The sequence below is a fragment of the Phyllostomus hastatus genome, unplaced genomic scaffold (genome assembly GCF_019186645.2).
Source record: "Phyllostomus hastatus isolate PE091 unplaced genomic scaffold, TTU_PhHast_1.1 phas_contig_150, whole genome shotgun sequence".
In the NCBI taxonomy this organism is placed as follows: Eukaryota; Metazoa; Chordata; class Mammalia; order Chiroptera; family Phyllostomidae; genus Phyllostomus; species Phyllostomus hastatus.
Window position 1 is genome coordinate 19043303 of NW_025333611.1, and position 14677 is coordinate 19057979.

Here is a 14677-nt window from a genome sequence, read left to right on the forward strand (position 1 = left end):
AAGAGCGCTAACACTCAAGGGTGACAGAGTCGAACAGTAACTCGAGCTTAGGCATACAGGCACACACGATCACATTTCTAGTCAAACTAGAAGAAACATTTGGTGTCTTTAGAAATAAAACCACAAGAACTGGAAGTTTTAAATGTTTTATTCATACTATAGTGGGACCAAAAATAATATGAAAATAATATGGGTAGAAGTTAACAAACAAAATGATTTTCACAACAAAACCATCGCTGCCATGCCACAGTTATCACGACAATTTAAAGTTAGTGACTTTGAGTGTTAAGAAAGGCACCAGAAAGATACTAAGTCCTCAATTATTGTCAGTTACTACTTTGAAAGAAACTTTTTAAAGCTATGATTTTGTAACCACTCCCCTATGCACCTGAAACTAATGCAAAATAATATTAATGTAAATTGTTTTTTTTTCAAATGAGCATTCCTTTTTCCACAAAGATTTTATTTATTTATTTTCAGGGAGAGGGGAAGGGAAGGAGAAAGAGAGGGAGAGAAACATCAATGTGTGGTTGCCTTTCATGCACCCCCTACTGAGGACCTGGCCCACAACCCAGGCTTGTGCCCTGACTGGCAATCAAACCATGACCCCTTGGTTTGCAGGCCCTCACTCAATCCACTGAGCTACACCAGCCAGGGCTATTAATGTAAATTGTAATTGAAAAAATAAAATTTTTTAAAAAATTTCAAACAAAAAAAAACTTTGAAATGACATTTGGCATGAGATAATCTCAATTTTTCATTTAAGTAGATAAAATTATCTTCAATTTAAAAGCAAACAGAGCAATATATACAGATTAATTACAGTATAAAAAAGGAGACAAATTTTATTTCCATTTTCTTAAAAGGACGGGCAAAGTAAATTGAATCTGGCTGGACATTTCCTGCACAAGCAATTTGTGGAGGTATGTTTATCTTCATTAAGTGCATTTACTCATTATTCTTAAATGTCTGTCCCACTTACTACTTGTTTCACCCAAATCTAAGAAATTAGTTGAAGAGCTATTCATCATTTTCCCCAAATTGCAGCCACCGTGGAATAGCTTCCCAGCCACACTCGAGATCAGTGTGCCTGCAGGCATGGTCATGAGGATATCAGTGATGAGAATTTAGATCCTAACTGGTACGCTGATATACTTAAAGTAGACTAACCTGAGGCAGAATGAGAAATTGCTGTATTCCGCCCCTACCCCCAGCTCTTGGTCCAAAAAAGATCATTTCAGATGTTCTTACTGATCCTAAATTCTTCAAAACTTCAAGATTACAGCTGAACATTAAAGGTTCTTAATAGTCATCTAGCCTGTGATTTTTTTACATTTGATTTATTGGGGTTACTCTGGTTAACAAACGTATACAGGTTTCGGGTGCGCAGTTCTACAACACGTCATCTCTCCACTGGACTGTGTGTTCACCACCCCAAGTCGAGTCTCCGTCCATCACCAATTATCCCCCCGCCCCTCCTCCACCTCCCCGCATCCCACCACCCCCCAGTAACTACCACACTGCTGCCCGTGTCCCTGAGTTCTACCTATGAGTGTGTGTCTATTTTGCTTCTTAGTTCATTTTGTTCATTAGAGGCCACATGAGTGAAATCACATGGTACTCGTCCTCCTCTGATTTTGCCTGGGGTTTCTGAGTTTTAAGATTGCCCACTACTTAAACCAGGGCAGCCACACCTTTTGTATATTCAAGTTCCCATATAAAGTTTCCTTTTTAAAAAAAATTACTCTTGTTTATGCTATTTCAGTTGTCTCAATTTTCCCCCTTTGCCCTCCTCCGCCCGGCCCACCCCGGCTCCCACTGTCTTTCCTCACAGCACTGTCGGGTCCACGTCCACGGCTCGTTCACATGCTCGAATTTTCCTTTCTTCAAAGAGTTCAGCTACTACTCTACGCAAAAATCACTAACATCTGACCCAACCCCAGTTAAAAGGAAAAATCCAATGTGGTTCCATGACACCCGCAGATCTCGCAATGAATTTCAAAAATGGAAAACCGGTTTCCCAATTCCACAGAACCTGGTCAGGTTAATATCACTTTTATTCCATTTAGCTGTATTTACGGTTTTTTCTAATATACTGAGGCTGAACAGAGAATCTTGCTTCCCTGTCTGATCCAGAGCAGACAAATGGATCCACAATATGAAGCAATGTGAAGGGACCCCCCCTCCCCGACAGGACAGACGCACCGACCAGGGCGCACTGAGTAGACCCCTGTCCTTCCACCCTGACTGCACGCACTCCTCCTCGGCGGCGGCATCTGCGCCCATTCCCCAGCCGGCACCACTGACGTCGGCACCACTGCCCTCAGTGACGTCACCCGAACGTCACCCTTTACCACTCACTGCCAGGCAGTGTCCTTGTGCTGTAAATTTCTAAGTAGCATGTTATCAAATACTCTCTCTCACAACCAATCTTCCTAGGCAAACATGATGAAAACCCTTTAGGTTGTGTATCGAAGGTAAGAAAAATTAAAACCTACAGACCACTTCTAGAATCCCTCTTTTCCCTTTCTTTTGAAATTGCCCAGATAATTCAAATGAAAAGAATTTTAAAAGCTCATTCTTAGTTTGATCACACCATTATCATCACTATTTTATCTCAGGGTCACTGCTATAAAGCCAACTAAGTGAAGTTAAACATTTATATGCTAAATTTACCATATCATCTGTATATTTTCCTTAACTGCTATAATTGTGAAGCTTGTCAGAGAAATCCGTATCATTCACCAAGTTTCCAAACATTAGTTTTCTTTATTACTTTAACATAATTGAATAAATAGTTTGGAAACTAGGTTCGCCGTGATCATTTCTGAATTTCCCAAACAGATGGTACTTTATTTGGGCTTGAAATTTTCAAGTCCAGGAGCATGCAATATAGCTTCGTTGAAACAAAGTTGCCAGTTTTACCGCCAGTCACTGGGGCTGCTCCAGCGCCTGTGCAGCCCCCGAGGCGTCTGTCCCCACTGCCAGCCCTGGGCGCTCCCACTACAACGGAAGCTCGGGCCTGTGAAGTCCCCCTTCCAGCTCTTCTGTACTAAACACTGACCAATGCGCGCAAGGGAAATGATTGCGGTATTTAAAAAATAACATTCCTGTCAACTATTTTGCGATGAAACTGGGAAAAACAGAAAAATAATACTCCATGTGACTGAATATATATGGCAGTTTAGCAAAAAGGAACTATACTGCTTCCCTGTTTAAAAAAACAAAACAAGCCCTGGCTGGCGTAGCTCAGTGGATTGAGCGTGGGCTGCGAACCAAAGTGTTGCAGGTTCAATTCCCAGACAGGGCACATGACTGGGTTGCAGGCCATGACCCCCAGCAACCGCACATTGATGTTTCTCTCTCTATGTTTCTCTCTCTCTCTCTCTCCTTCCCTTCCCTCTCTAAAAATAAAAAAAATAAATAAAAAATAAAATAAATAAATAAATAAACAAACAAACCAAACAAAAAGAGGCTGATTCCAAAATTTAAAAAGCCAAAGGCTCCACGAATTCTACATTAGTTAAGAAGAATGAAAGTTTTGTCCTAAATGTTGTATTTCTTGAGAGTTGAGTCATTTTGTACAGGAACTTTCTAGTCCTGATACTAACAGTCCCTGACATACGAGAGGAAATAAGTTTTGTCTCAGGAGGTTAAAATTTCATACAAGCCAAATGAACTTCTGACCACCCACATGTCAGCCAAATGGCCCGGGGCCTGCCGTTCGGGCCAGACAGCAGGCAGGACGCGGCCACTGGACAGAGAAGGGAGGCGGCAGGGCAGGCTACAGTGCGGAGTGAGATGTACCCACTGACCGGACCACCGAGGCCGGTCATCGCGGGAAAAATGCAGGTACTGGGGCAGCTGCCTGCGCACAAGTGAGAAACTGTCTGTAATCTTGTTTGTAAATTCTGCCTCAAAAATTTTAAATAAAACATGCTTCCACGCTTTTTATAAAGTCTGAAGACACCATAAAATGTACCAACATAATTAAAATCACCGAACTACCCGAACTACCCGACAGCACCAGTCACTACAAAACAGAGAGGGAAGTTCCTGGGTGATCTGAGACCACACACTGCAGGTCTGGTGAGTGTGCTCGCCTATTTAATAACCACTCTCAGTAAAAAAAGAAAATATTGGCAATTTGAGCCCAACAGACCTGGGTCTAAGTGGACAGACTCCATCCTAATTAGAAAAACCTTATTTGGTAAATCATCTCTCTGAAACCTTCATCTTCATTTCTGGCCCAGACCTAAAAAACAAACCACAAGGAATACGTGAACTAATGTCACACCTCCTAAGAATAAATCTTTAACCTCACCTCTCGTTGGTCAGAACTCTCACCCCTATCAAGTCTAAAATAATGAAAGTAAGCAAATGCAGAAGGCGTCATCTCAGCAATGCTAGTGTCTTGCCACCAGCTACTGATGCACTGTGACAATGATGCATCTATGAACACCCATGGAAACCCATGTTATAAAGTTCCAAAACATCTCCCTCATTTACTAACACTTCTGGAACACGGTCCATCTAAAAGAGGTTTTACAAATTCACACACCTGTGGAGTCTGGCTGTTTCCGATGTAACAGCACATGCCGATGGACGCACTGGTGGTCAGACTATGAAGCACGCAAACACAAAACTCAGGAGCAGGAAACTAGTCTTGCCGTTTCAATCCCCGTGCTGATGTGAAGAACTCATTAAAGCCACTCTCCCAAGTCAAAGTTTGTCAAACAAACATTCCAAATAATTCCAATTTGGAGATCACTCCCTTCTTATACCAACCACTCTTAGAGCAACAGGATAAAACTTTTAGGGTTTATACTACAAATCACTTAAAAGTAAAATTCCTGGGGGGCTGGGTGGAAAAGGTGAAAGGATTAAGCAAAAACAACAACAAAGAACTCAACACGGATGACAGTGTGGTGACAGTCAGAGAGACTGTGGGGAGGGGGAAGGGACACGAGGGGAACAAGGGCTGATGGGAGCGGACTTGACTTTGGGTGGTGAACACCCAGTACATGTACAGATGATGTGTTACAGAACTGTACTCTTAAAGCCTACGTAATTTTATCAACCAATGTCACCCCAACAAATTAAATCAAGTTTTTAAAAATAATATTCCAAAGAATGATACAAACTAAAATCTTTAGTCTAGAAAGATCAGAGATGAAGAGAGTAAAGGGGGGAGGAGAACCACTCACTTTACATTCAAGTTTATAATATTCCCAGTGCTTGTGAATGTCATCAAATCCCAAAACTGTACTCCATGAAAGAGGACAGGAAAATATATATATATTTAAACAATTTTACTTTCCCTTAACAATTTTTTCTAGAAACACTGAAAAGGTGCCACACCAGGGAAGGGGAACAGTTCCTGACCTCCAGAACTGGAGGAAATGCCGACCATCTAGAAACCCTCAGGGAGCCCTGGCTGGTGTGGCTCGGTGGGCGGAGCATCGGCCTGAGAGCCAGAGAAACCCGCAGGGAGGGCAAGGTAGTAAACATGACCTTCTGGTCAGGGCCCAGTCTCAACTTCTCATGATGCGGGAAGTTTTCTATCCGGTCACTTTCTCCAGCTCTCAGGGCAAAGGTCTAAGAGCTGAGCATTCGCCTAGAAACACTTTAAATTTTTCTTCACCTTTACATCTGTCTTAAAACAAGGTATCTGTGTACTTTGTTTTTTTAAAGGACTTTATCAGAATACTTTCTGATCAAGTTTTCCAATTTTAGGAAGGAATTTGCTTTTGGCTTATGACACTATAATTTTTCGAACAGTATCACTCTGCGTTGGCTTTAGGATCCTCCAAATCCAACAAGGAAAGCTTGATTAAGGTAGTTTATAATGCAAAAAAAAGTCTGAGGCAACAGAATTGGTTGTCAGTTACCTATACAGACTGAATACTGTAATTTTTATACTTTTCTTACCTAATTTGAAGAACAGTATCATCAGTAAGTGCTACTCTAGAAAAGCGTAAGCACATGGAAATGCCCAAGACGCCTCACAGATTAATATAACCAATGACTCATTTTTGCTGGACCAACCCTGATGTGGAATACTGCCTTAGCTTTCCAAATGTCCACTTACTACCAAACTACAAGACTACAAGGCAACTTCAAAGAACTTCCCCATCAATAATTTTGCACAAGTTTACAGAGGAATGGTAAAGGTGCTTCCTCTGAGGAACTGTGAACATTCACGTTCCGAGGGCTAGGAGGCACAGTGAAGACGGACCACACATAATCTGCCCAAATTACTTTTAATTCTAGAGCTTACTCGAACAAAATCAAAATGGCAAAAGGCCTCAGTAGCTCATGGTATGTAAATGCCAGGTTTAAGTTAAGAAAAAAATGCAGCATCATACAATAAAAGATTAGTATGCAGAATGTGTATAGAACTCCTATACAAATCACTTAAAAAAAAAAAAAACAGAACCCAATAGAAAAATAGGCCAAAGAAATGGAACAGGGAATTCTCAGAAAAGTAAATGGGCAACAAACAAAAGATTAAGTAACCAGTAAAATGCAAATTAAACCTATCACTTGTCACAGGAGATTTCTCCCAAAGTATTAAAATAATACCAAACCCTGGCAAAAGGAAGTCAGGAAGAGAGAACCTGCAGAAACGGTACAACTGGCACAACCACGGTTGAGAACTACTTTGCAGCTATCTTGATAAAATCAGAAACATTTTGATGAATCCAGCAATTCTCTTCTAGGTGTGTATATACACACAAGAGAAACTCGTCTGTTTACACAAAACATAAAGAGACCTTAACTGCCACTCCAGCTCTAAACCTATGCCAGGGAATAACTAGAAGTGGATTAAGTTGTGGCTTATCCACACTGTGGAACTTTCCAAACCTAAGACGACCATGTGGTGCTGTTAATAATCACGCCCAGTTACGTGGAGTGAATGAGGATCAGCCCCAGGAAGCCAGAACATAAAGTCACCCTGTTCGCATCAGTCATAAAGTCAGCGTGGAAGAGATTTCAAAAACAATGTTAACTGTGAAGTCGATAGCCAAGATTGCGGTGTATGACAGCCCAAAGTGTTTAAAAGTCGTTTTTTTAGTACACATAAAACAATACCAGACACTGTTCACAGGCACATATATATAAACTTAGTTTTTAAATAATCCGGATGAAAAGCAGACGGCTCCGTGGACTAGAACACAGTTAAGAAGTACACCCAGAAGTGCAGACAACTCAGCAGAACACGGGCACTCTCCCACAGATGGCGCTGAAACAAATGCATATCCACCTCCAGAAAACAAACCTCGTTTGTGCCTCACATCATATTAAAATTCAACTTGAAATGGTTTTTGATAAAACCTAAAACTGTAGAACTTCTAGTGAAAATCTGCACGACCTTGGGTTATACAAATATTGTAGATACAACACCAAAAACACAGTCTCTAAGAAGAGAAAACATGAACTCTGACAATACTAAAAATTTCTGCTCTGCAAGACACTCGAGGATGAAAAGGCAAGCCAGACTGGGAGCAAATATTTACGAAGCATGTATCTGATAGAACAAAGAGCTTCAGAATTGAGCCACAACCCGTAAAAACAAATAAGCACATGAAAAATGCTAAGCACCATCAGTAATTACAGAAATGCAACTTAAAGCCACAGTGAGTTACCTGCCACCACACGCCTGACAGAAGGACTAAAATGTAAAAGGCTGCCCATACAGTGCTGGCCAGGAGATCACGGAAACGGAGTCCTCAAACACTGCTGGTGGGAACGAAAAATGGTACGACCACCTTGGGAATGTCAGTCGTTTTAGAAGCTTTATCTGTAACAGCCAAAAGCTGGAAACAAACCAAATGTCCATCAACAGGTGGAAGGATAAACAAAGTGTGGTATGCTTACAGAACAGGACTACTCAGCAGTTAAAATAAAACACACACTGTATGATTCAATTTACGTAACAACTCTACAGAATGCACCTCATCTTCAGTGACAGCAGCTAATGTATTTCTGAGGGCAGAAGAGGTGGGAGAGTGGGCAGAGGAGAGAACTGCAAAGGGGCCTGAACGCACTCTGAGGGGCAGCGGATACGTTCGTGATTGTGGTGATGGTTTCATGGGTGTAACTGATGCTGAAAATGACTGCGTTGTGCATCTGACACGTGGGGTTTATTGTATGTCAATTAATCACAATACAGTTGTTTTGTTTTGTTTAACCCACCAATAAAATAGCCTGGAAAGATGAAAGGTCGTCTCGGGAAGAGATGGGATGGAAACCTGTACAGGGAAAAAAGAAGTCAGCCCTGGCTGGTGTGCCTCAGTGGACTGAGTGCCAACCTGCGAATCTGTGGGAACCAGTTCGATTCCCAGTCAGGGCATATGCCTGGTTCGCAGGACAGGTCCCCAGGAGGGGGCGCAAGAGAAGCAACCACACATTTATGCTTTTCTCTCCTTGTCTTTCACCCTCCCTTCCCCTCTCTAAAATAAATAAATAAAATCTTTAAAAAAGAAGTCAAATACAAAAGGGTGATACAAAATGTTAAATGTGAATTCTGAGTACATGGTATTTAAGTGGTACCTTCTTACTCTATTTTAATTACTCATCAAAAACACTAAGGAAAAATAAACAAGGGTTTGTGTGTACTAACATGAATATGAATTGCCGTACATTTTGTTGCAAGACTCTGCTACGTATTGAAACGCTGGAAATTTGTTGTGCTACTGGGGAAACAGATGTCTTCCCAGAACCTAAGAAACGCTCACACAGAAGCTCAGAGAAGGAGCAGGATCGCCGCCACTGGGCCTGCTGCCCAATCTGTCTTGTAACTCTTCACACTCCCCACCTGCCACCTCCCTTCAAAATTCTTCCTGACAGCTCCTTGGAGCAACAGTTGATTCTAGGACAGGACAGAAAAATACAAGATGAGCCTGAAGCACCTAGTAAAGAAAGAAAATGTTAAAAAAAAAAAGGGGGGCCTAGAAGAACACAATCATCAAAAAGGCATAAGAGACCTGACCGGTGTGGCTCGAGATGGGTGGCGGTCAAGTTGGTTGGATGTCGTTCTGGCCACTGGTCTGATTCCCAGTCGGGGCATGCGCCTGGATTGCAGGTTCAGTCCCTGGTAGAGGCACATGTGATGGGCAACTGATCAATGTTTCTCTCTCTCTATTTCTCCCTCCTTGTCCTTCTCTCTAAAAATAAATAAAATCTTTTGAAAAACAGAGGGGGACACAAGAGCCAAAACTGTAACAACTTGACCAATAAAGTAAGTAAAAAAGCAAAAATAAATTCAGGGTAACACTGGATTATAATCCAAAGAATAAAAGATCCATGAAAAAATAATCAATGAGTAAGAAAATAAAGTCTTAGTAAAAAGTAAATAAACGGGGGAGCAGAAACAACTCTTCCTCACCGCAAATGCAGAAAGGAGGGAAATAAAGAATCACCATTTGAATGCTCTAGCTACAGGCAAGACCCACTAATAAATGTTAAAATTAAAGGGGAAAACTTTAGAGAAACAGAGTATTTGCACAGCTTCAAGGTGTCTAGGAAATACAGTGGCAGCTTCAATGCATGTCCACAAATTTACAGATTCTCCTCACCTTAGTGACCAGCTTCTAATGAAAAGAATACGTGAAGGGGAAACTTCTAACCTGGTGGACACCACCTTCATGAAGTGATCAAGGGTAAATTCAACTAGCAACGATATTATGTACCCCCTGCTGTAATAAGGGTAAGTCACCCCTGTGCTATTCTTCCCCCAAATCCATAAGCGCAGCCTACTCACAACACCAGACACACCCAAACTGAGATCTGAAGGGTCAGGGCCACAAAGACAAAGGAAAGACAGGAACTGTCCCAGGCCAGAGGAGGGAAACTAGGGACACAGGAGGACCGAGTGCGGTGTGGTACCCTGCACTGGACCTGGGAGAGAGGACAGTAGTGGACTAGGTAAGAAAACCCAATTCAGACCAATCACTTAATAGTGTTCCATCAAGGTCGATGTCTTAGTTTCGATAAATGCACCATAGTCAGGGGAGACATGAACATTAGGGAAGTGGGGTGAAGGCTGTATAGGATGTCTCTGCATTTCAACTCCATTATAAATCTAAAATTTATCTCAAAAACAAGTTTTCCCAAAAGATAGCAACTTCAAGACAGAAGTTAGAAAACAACAATTCACAAGTCTTTTCTTGGTTTTTAGCATCCCTTTCCCACTCCAAAATGAAAAATTAGCCCAGGCTGGGTAGCTCAATTGTTAGAGTATCATCGCAATACGCCAAGGTTGCAGGTTCCTTCCCCAGCCAGGGCACAGACAAGAAGCAATCAACAATGCATGAATAAGTAGCACAACAAAAATCAATCTCTCTCTCTCCAGTCGATTTTAAAAAGTCAGCTGGGTTTATAACTAAGCAACAATCTGTTCTTTCTCACCAGGACAAAAAAAACACTATGAAATTCTGAAAAACGTAATTTCCTGTCCCTCAGACCTCACGGCACACAGGTGTGGCCACACTCCAGGCAGCCCTGACACCTCAGGGTGCATGAAAACGGGGTGTGCTTGAGGCACAGCCCGGGACCGGGGGGTGTCACGTTCACACCTTCCGGATTTGGAATTCTTCGGTGTTTTTGAATAGCTGGCATATATCTAACTAGTTCCCTGCTAGGCACACAACAGGCTTTATAAACTACTTCAGACAACTATTTGGATATCAGATTATCAGTTCTCTTTTAAGTAAAAACATGAGAACACCTAAAATACGTGAAAGCACTTTTAACAGATGTAAAGGGCCACACAAATATAAAATAATGCTATTATATGACCACTTAAGTTAACAGCCACCAAGGATGACATCCCTACAAAATGTGTCCCATCCAGAGAGCCAGCTTTCTTTCTCTGAATCGTCTAATATTTACTCTTCATTAAATACCTGAAATATCACACACAGCTAAGTAATGAGATGGGCCAGAGCACCGAAGGGCAAGTCTATCACATAAAGACCCTATTTACCAGGGCCACAGCCAGTGAAACTATTTCACAGTTACTTTCTGTTTATAAAACCCACTCTCCATGTTATCAATTATTAACAGCTCTTCACCATCATCACCCGGCTCATAATTTAGCTTTCCCAATCAAGGTATCCAAGAATATGTAAAACAAGACAAAAAAAAAATCTATTTAAACAGAAAGTTTATTTTTGAGATTTAAAACCATAAACCTAGTTAACTGCCACAGTGTGATCACCAACTACAAGTGAGGTTACAGTTGCTGAGTCTAAATTTAACTCCAAGGCTGGACGGGCAGTATTGCACTAAAGGTTTTTGCCCACTGGATGTTAACTGCCTGGGGGGTGGGGGGAGTGGAATGGAGGGGGTAGTTTTTTTTTAACCCACCTACTCTGAGAATTATCTCCCTTCGTTAAGGTCAATTAAGTTTCGTCCAAAGCAGTCTTAAAGCACAATTAAATGAACATAGTATACATATGTAAATTCTGAAATACTATTTTTTTAATTATTTGTTGAAAGGTCAAGTGGGTAATTTTATTAAACTGGCAAAAAGAAACTTGGTTTAGGTAACAAATTAAGCTTTATATTAAATTTCATCTTTTATTTAAACATTGCCCCTCCCCCGCGAACCATACACAATTCACAAACCTGTAAAAATTTAAAACGAACCTCTGCCCTTTATTTTCCATGCAAAGTACTAAAATAAGTTAAAGTAAAAAAAATTAAGTAAAATAATATAAATTACAAAAACCGCTGCAAAGTAGGTCACCAACAAACATTACCAAATCTCCCGATTGTTTTCCTTAGCAGACTGTCAGCTGAGAACAGCAAAGTGAATTAAATACAGAACAAAGAACTGCCTACTTTTCTACCAGTTAAGAGGTATAAAAGCTTAGATTGAAAGGATTTAACAACAAAAGTAACCTTTGACTTGGCTGAGGATCAGGGCGGCACCCAAGTCTTGCATTAGCATAATTTTTCTTTAATTCATTTGTTCCTGATAAATGAACCCAGGACAGAACAGCTAGGCTACCAACTGGTGAAATGGCAGTTTCCATCTTCCTGCCCAACTGATAACCACTTGTCTGAAGCCAAGAACTGTTCTTTTTTAAGAAGTATCTGAAGGGAAAAATAACAAAATTTTCCCTCCATTAATGCATTAAGATGATTTCATTGCTATATGTTACCTCAAGCAATGATAAAATTAGACTCAAATTTACCAGTTTAGTGTAGGTCATTATAGTATGTTTACATTTGATTAACTTAAAATGCTAATTCAACAGTTAACCGGTAAAGGCAAGTGGAATTGCTACAGAAAGGCAAATTCCAGGGAAAACAATGTTATCTTCTAAAGCAATCTGTTATTTATGGTAACACTGACATAGGTACAACTTGTCAATACAAAATTTCACTCATGTATCTTTTGCTCCTTGCTGTTCAGAAACACTGAAACTTTTGGGTAAACGGAAACACAAATATTAAGCTTCCTCCTAGTTTTTAAATTTACTTACAAGGATTGAGGATTAAATCGTGGGTTCTCTCTGACTGCAAAAGTCAAGACCAATCCCCCAAAGTGCCTGTACAAAATAATTTTTTTAAAAAAGGCTGAAAGCCATTCCAATCAAAATTAATTCGTAAGGATTAGTCTCAAAACTTTTATTGTAGTTTTATCTCAAACAGAGACACCTCCAATGTATGACTTGGCCCAGCAACACACGGACACATGCAACATTTCATTAAGCCAGGGAGTATAACAGCTTTCAAAAAACTGGAATATAACTCTACTAGAAAAATATAAACTCAAGTCTTTGAAATTGTCTTCTACGTTTACACAGGAGCCTCACAGTAAATGCTAAATAATGAACTAAAATGCAGACAGCCTGTCATCCACAGAAGACCAACTACCTGGGCAAGGGTAAGATTTCCAACACACCCCACTCGTCCGTAGTTCACCTAGCATAAGCTCCACAGAGGTGAAATGCACACTGTAACTGAGCACCATCCTTTCTTTCCATTCCAATTGCAAATTTTAACCTACACATGCTGGTGAGATCTGGAAGTCATGGCTCTGAACCTCATTTTCTTCCACTACAGAACGAGGAAGTTAAACGATGTTCTTGAAGGTCTTTCTCAAAATTCTGCTCCAATTTTTTTAAAAAAGAGAGAGATGATCCAGGGCTGAGTATCGGAGCCTAACTTCCTGCTGGCGGGAATTTCCCATCATCATGCTTTGAGTTTCAAATCTGACAGGGAACGCTGTCCATGTTCACTAGCACTTACTTCATTTTATTCTATACTTTTCCAAAAAGCTTTTAGGGCAGCACATTCATCAGCTTGCTGTGCGGATACATGTAGAAAGGAAGCACAAATGCTTTCTTTTCCTTTGTCTTTAAGCCCGAGTCCAACCCTGGTCTCCCTGGAAGCCCAGAACTGGCTCAAGTACAAATGCCGCTGCAAGGCTGCAGCAGTTGGACTTCGAGGCTGATGCTGTCCCCAGGGACTACTACTGCCCCGGGGCCACACAGAGCGCTGGAACAAAGGAAAAAATGGTCTCGGTACCTAGGAGTCAGGCGACCTGGATTCAAATACCTGCCCCTTACCGTCTGCATTCCTTTGACCATGTCACTCCATCTCTGGGCCTCCGAGTCTGCTGTAAAATGAAGAAAATCATCGAACCTACCTCATCAGTCCTTGTGGGAGAAAATGCGAGGCACACAAGTTGTTCAAATACAGTGCCGGGCACACAATGAGAGCTTAGAAAAAGTGTTAGTTATTAGCACTTACTACCCATGCACTCAGTGCTCCCCCTGGACTCCCTGTAAAACCAAAGACCAGCACTTCTGCTTCCCGGGTCAAAAAATCCTCATTGCACTTTCGTGTCGCTCCCACCCTTAAATAAAAGCCTCCCATGGCCCAGGCCAAGCTGAACCACCTTGCCAGTGGAGGAAAGACTCTGCGGGCGCGTGGGGAGGCAGACGGGAAATGCTAGCCGGCCCGCGCAGGGCCGCGCAGGGCCCCAGGCCCCCGAGCTCGCTCTGGAGCCGGGGCGGCGGCCGCGGCTCTCTCTCGCCCCGCGTGGCAGTTGGGCGCGGCACGTGCACGCGGCGGACACGGCCACGCGCGCTGGCGGGGGAGGGGGGGGGGAGTGGCGCGGGACGGAGAGCCTCCGCGCGCCCCTGCGCCCGCGCACCCGTCTGCGGCCGTTAAAGGGGGGGCACGCCTAGCACGAGCGTTAGCTCCATCTTCTCCCTCTCACAACCGCTGCAGCTGGTACTCGACCCCAGGGCGCCCACACCCCGCTGTACCTGCGCGGCTGAGCGGGAAAGGAACAAGCTTTGCTCCACAGCTCGGAGGAAGGAAAAACACCCTCACGCAACTGCGCCCGCACACACGCGTGCTCCGTCGCCGGTCTATATAACGGCGACTCAGCCTAACTTGTTGCGACCAGGTCGGGCAGGCTGAAGACCAATCCCAACGGTGTCCTCTGGGCCCCTGGAGCAGCAATTGGGTATTGACTCAGGACGAAGGCGTGACTCTTGATTGGCTTTGACTCATGCCTATGAGACTATGAAGATCTCGTTTCCCTAGTAACGGATTGACACAGAGAGAGGCCAATTATTTAAAATTATAGTGAGAAGGTGGGTGGGAGGCTTTTTGACTGATATCAACATAAGCCAATAAATGCGTGGAG

The 14677-nt window shown here is 42.4% G+C and overlaps 1 protein-coding gene across 3 annotated transcripts in view; it reads right to left on the reverse strand.

Annotated features, from left to right (window-relative positions):
• Positions 1–14447, reverse strand: part of G3BP1 (G3BP stress granule assembly factor 1) — a 38112-nt gene extending 23665 nt beyond the window's left edge. The window contains exons 1-2 of one of the 3 annotated variants that reach the window (XM_045830248.1): positions 14292–14388; positions 13587–13636 (exon numbers count right to left, since the gene is read on the reverse strand). In XM_045830248.1, coding sequence (XP_045686204.1) covers positions 13587–13607 — 21 coding nt within the window. In that variant the 5' untranslated portion in view covers positions 13608–13636; positions 14292–14388. Of the gene's footprint in view, positions 1–13586; positions 13637–13918; positions 13944–14291 lie in introns of those variants that run through there. The other 2 variants (XM_045830249.1, XM_045830250.1) reach the window with 2 other exon arrangements.
• Between the last annotated feature and the right edge of the window lie 230 nt (positions 14448–14677).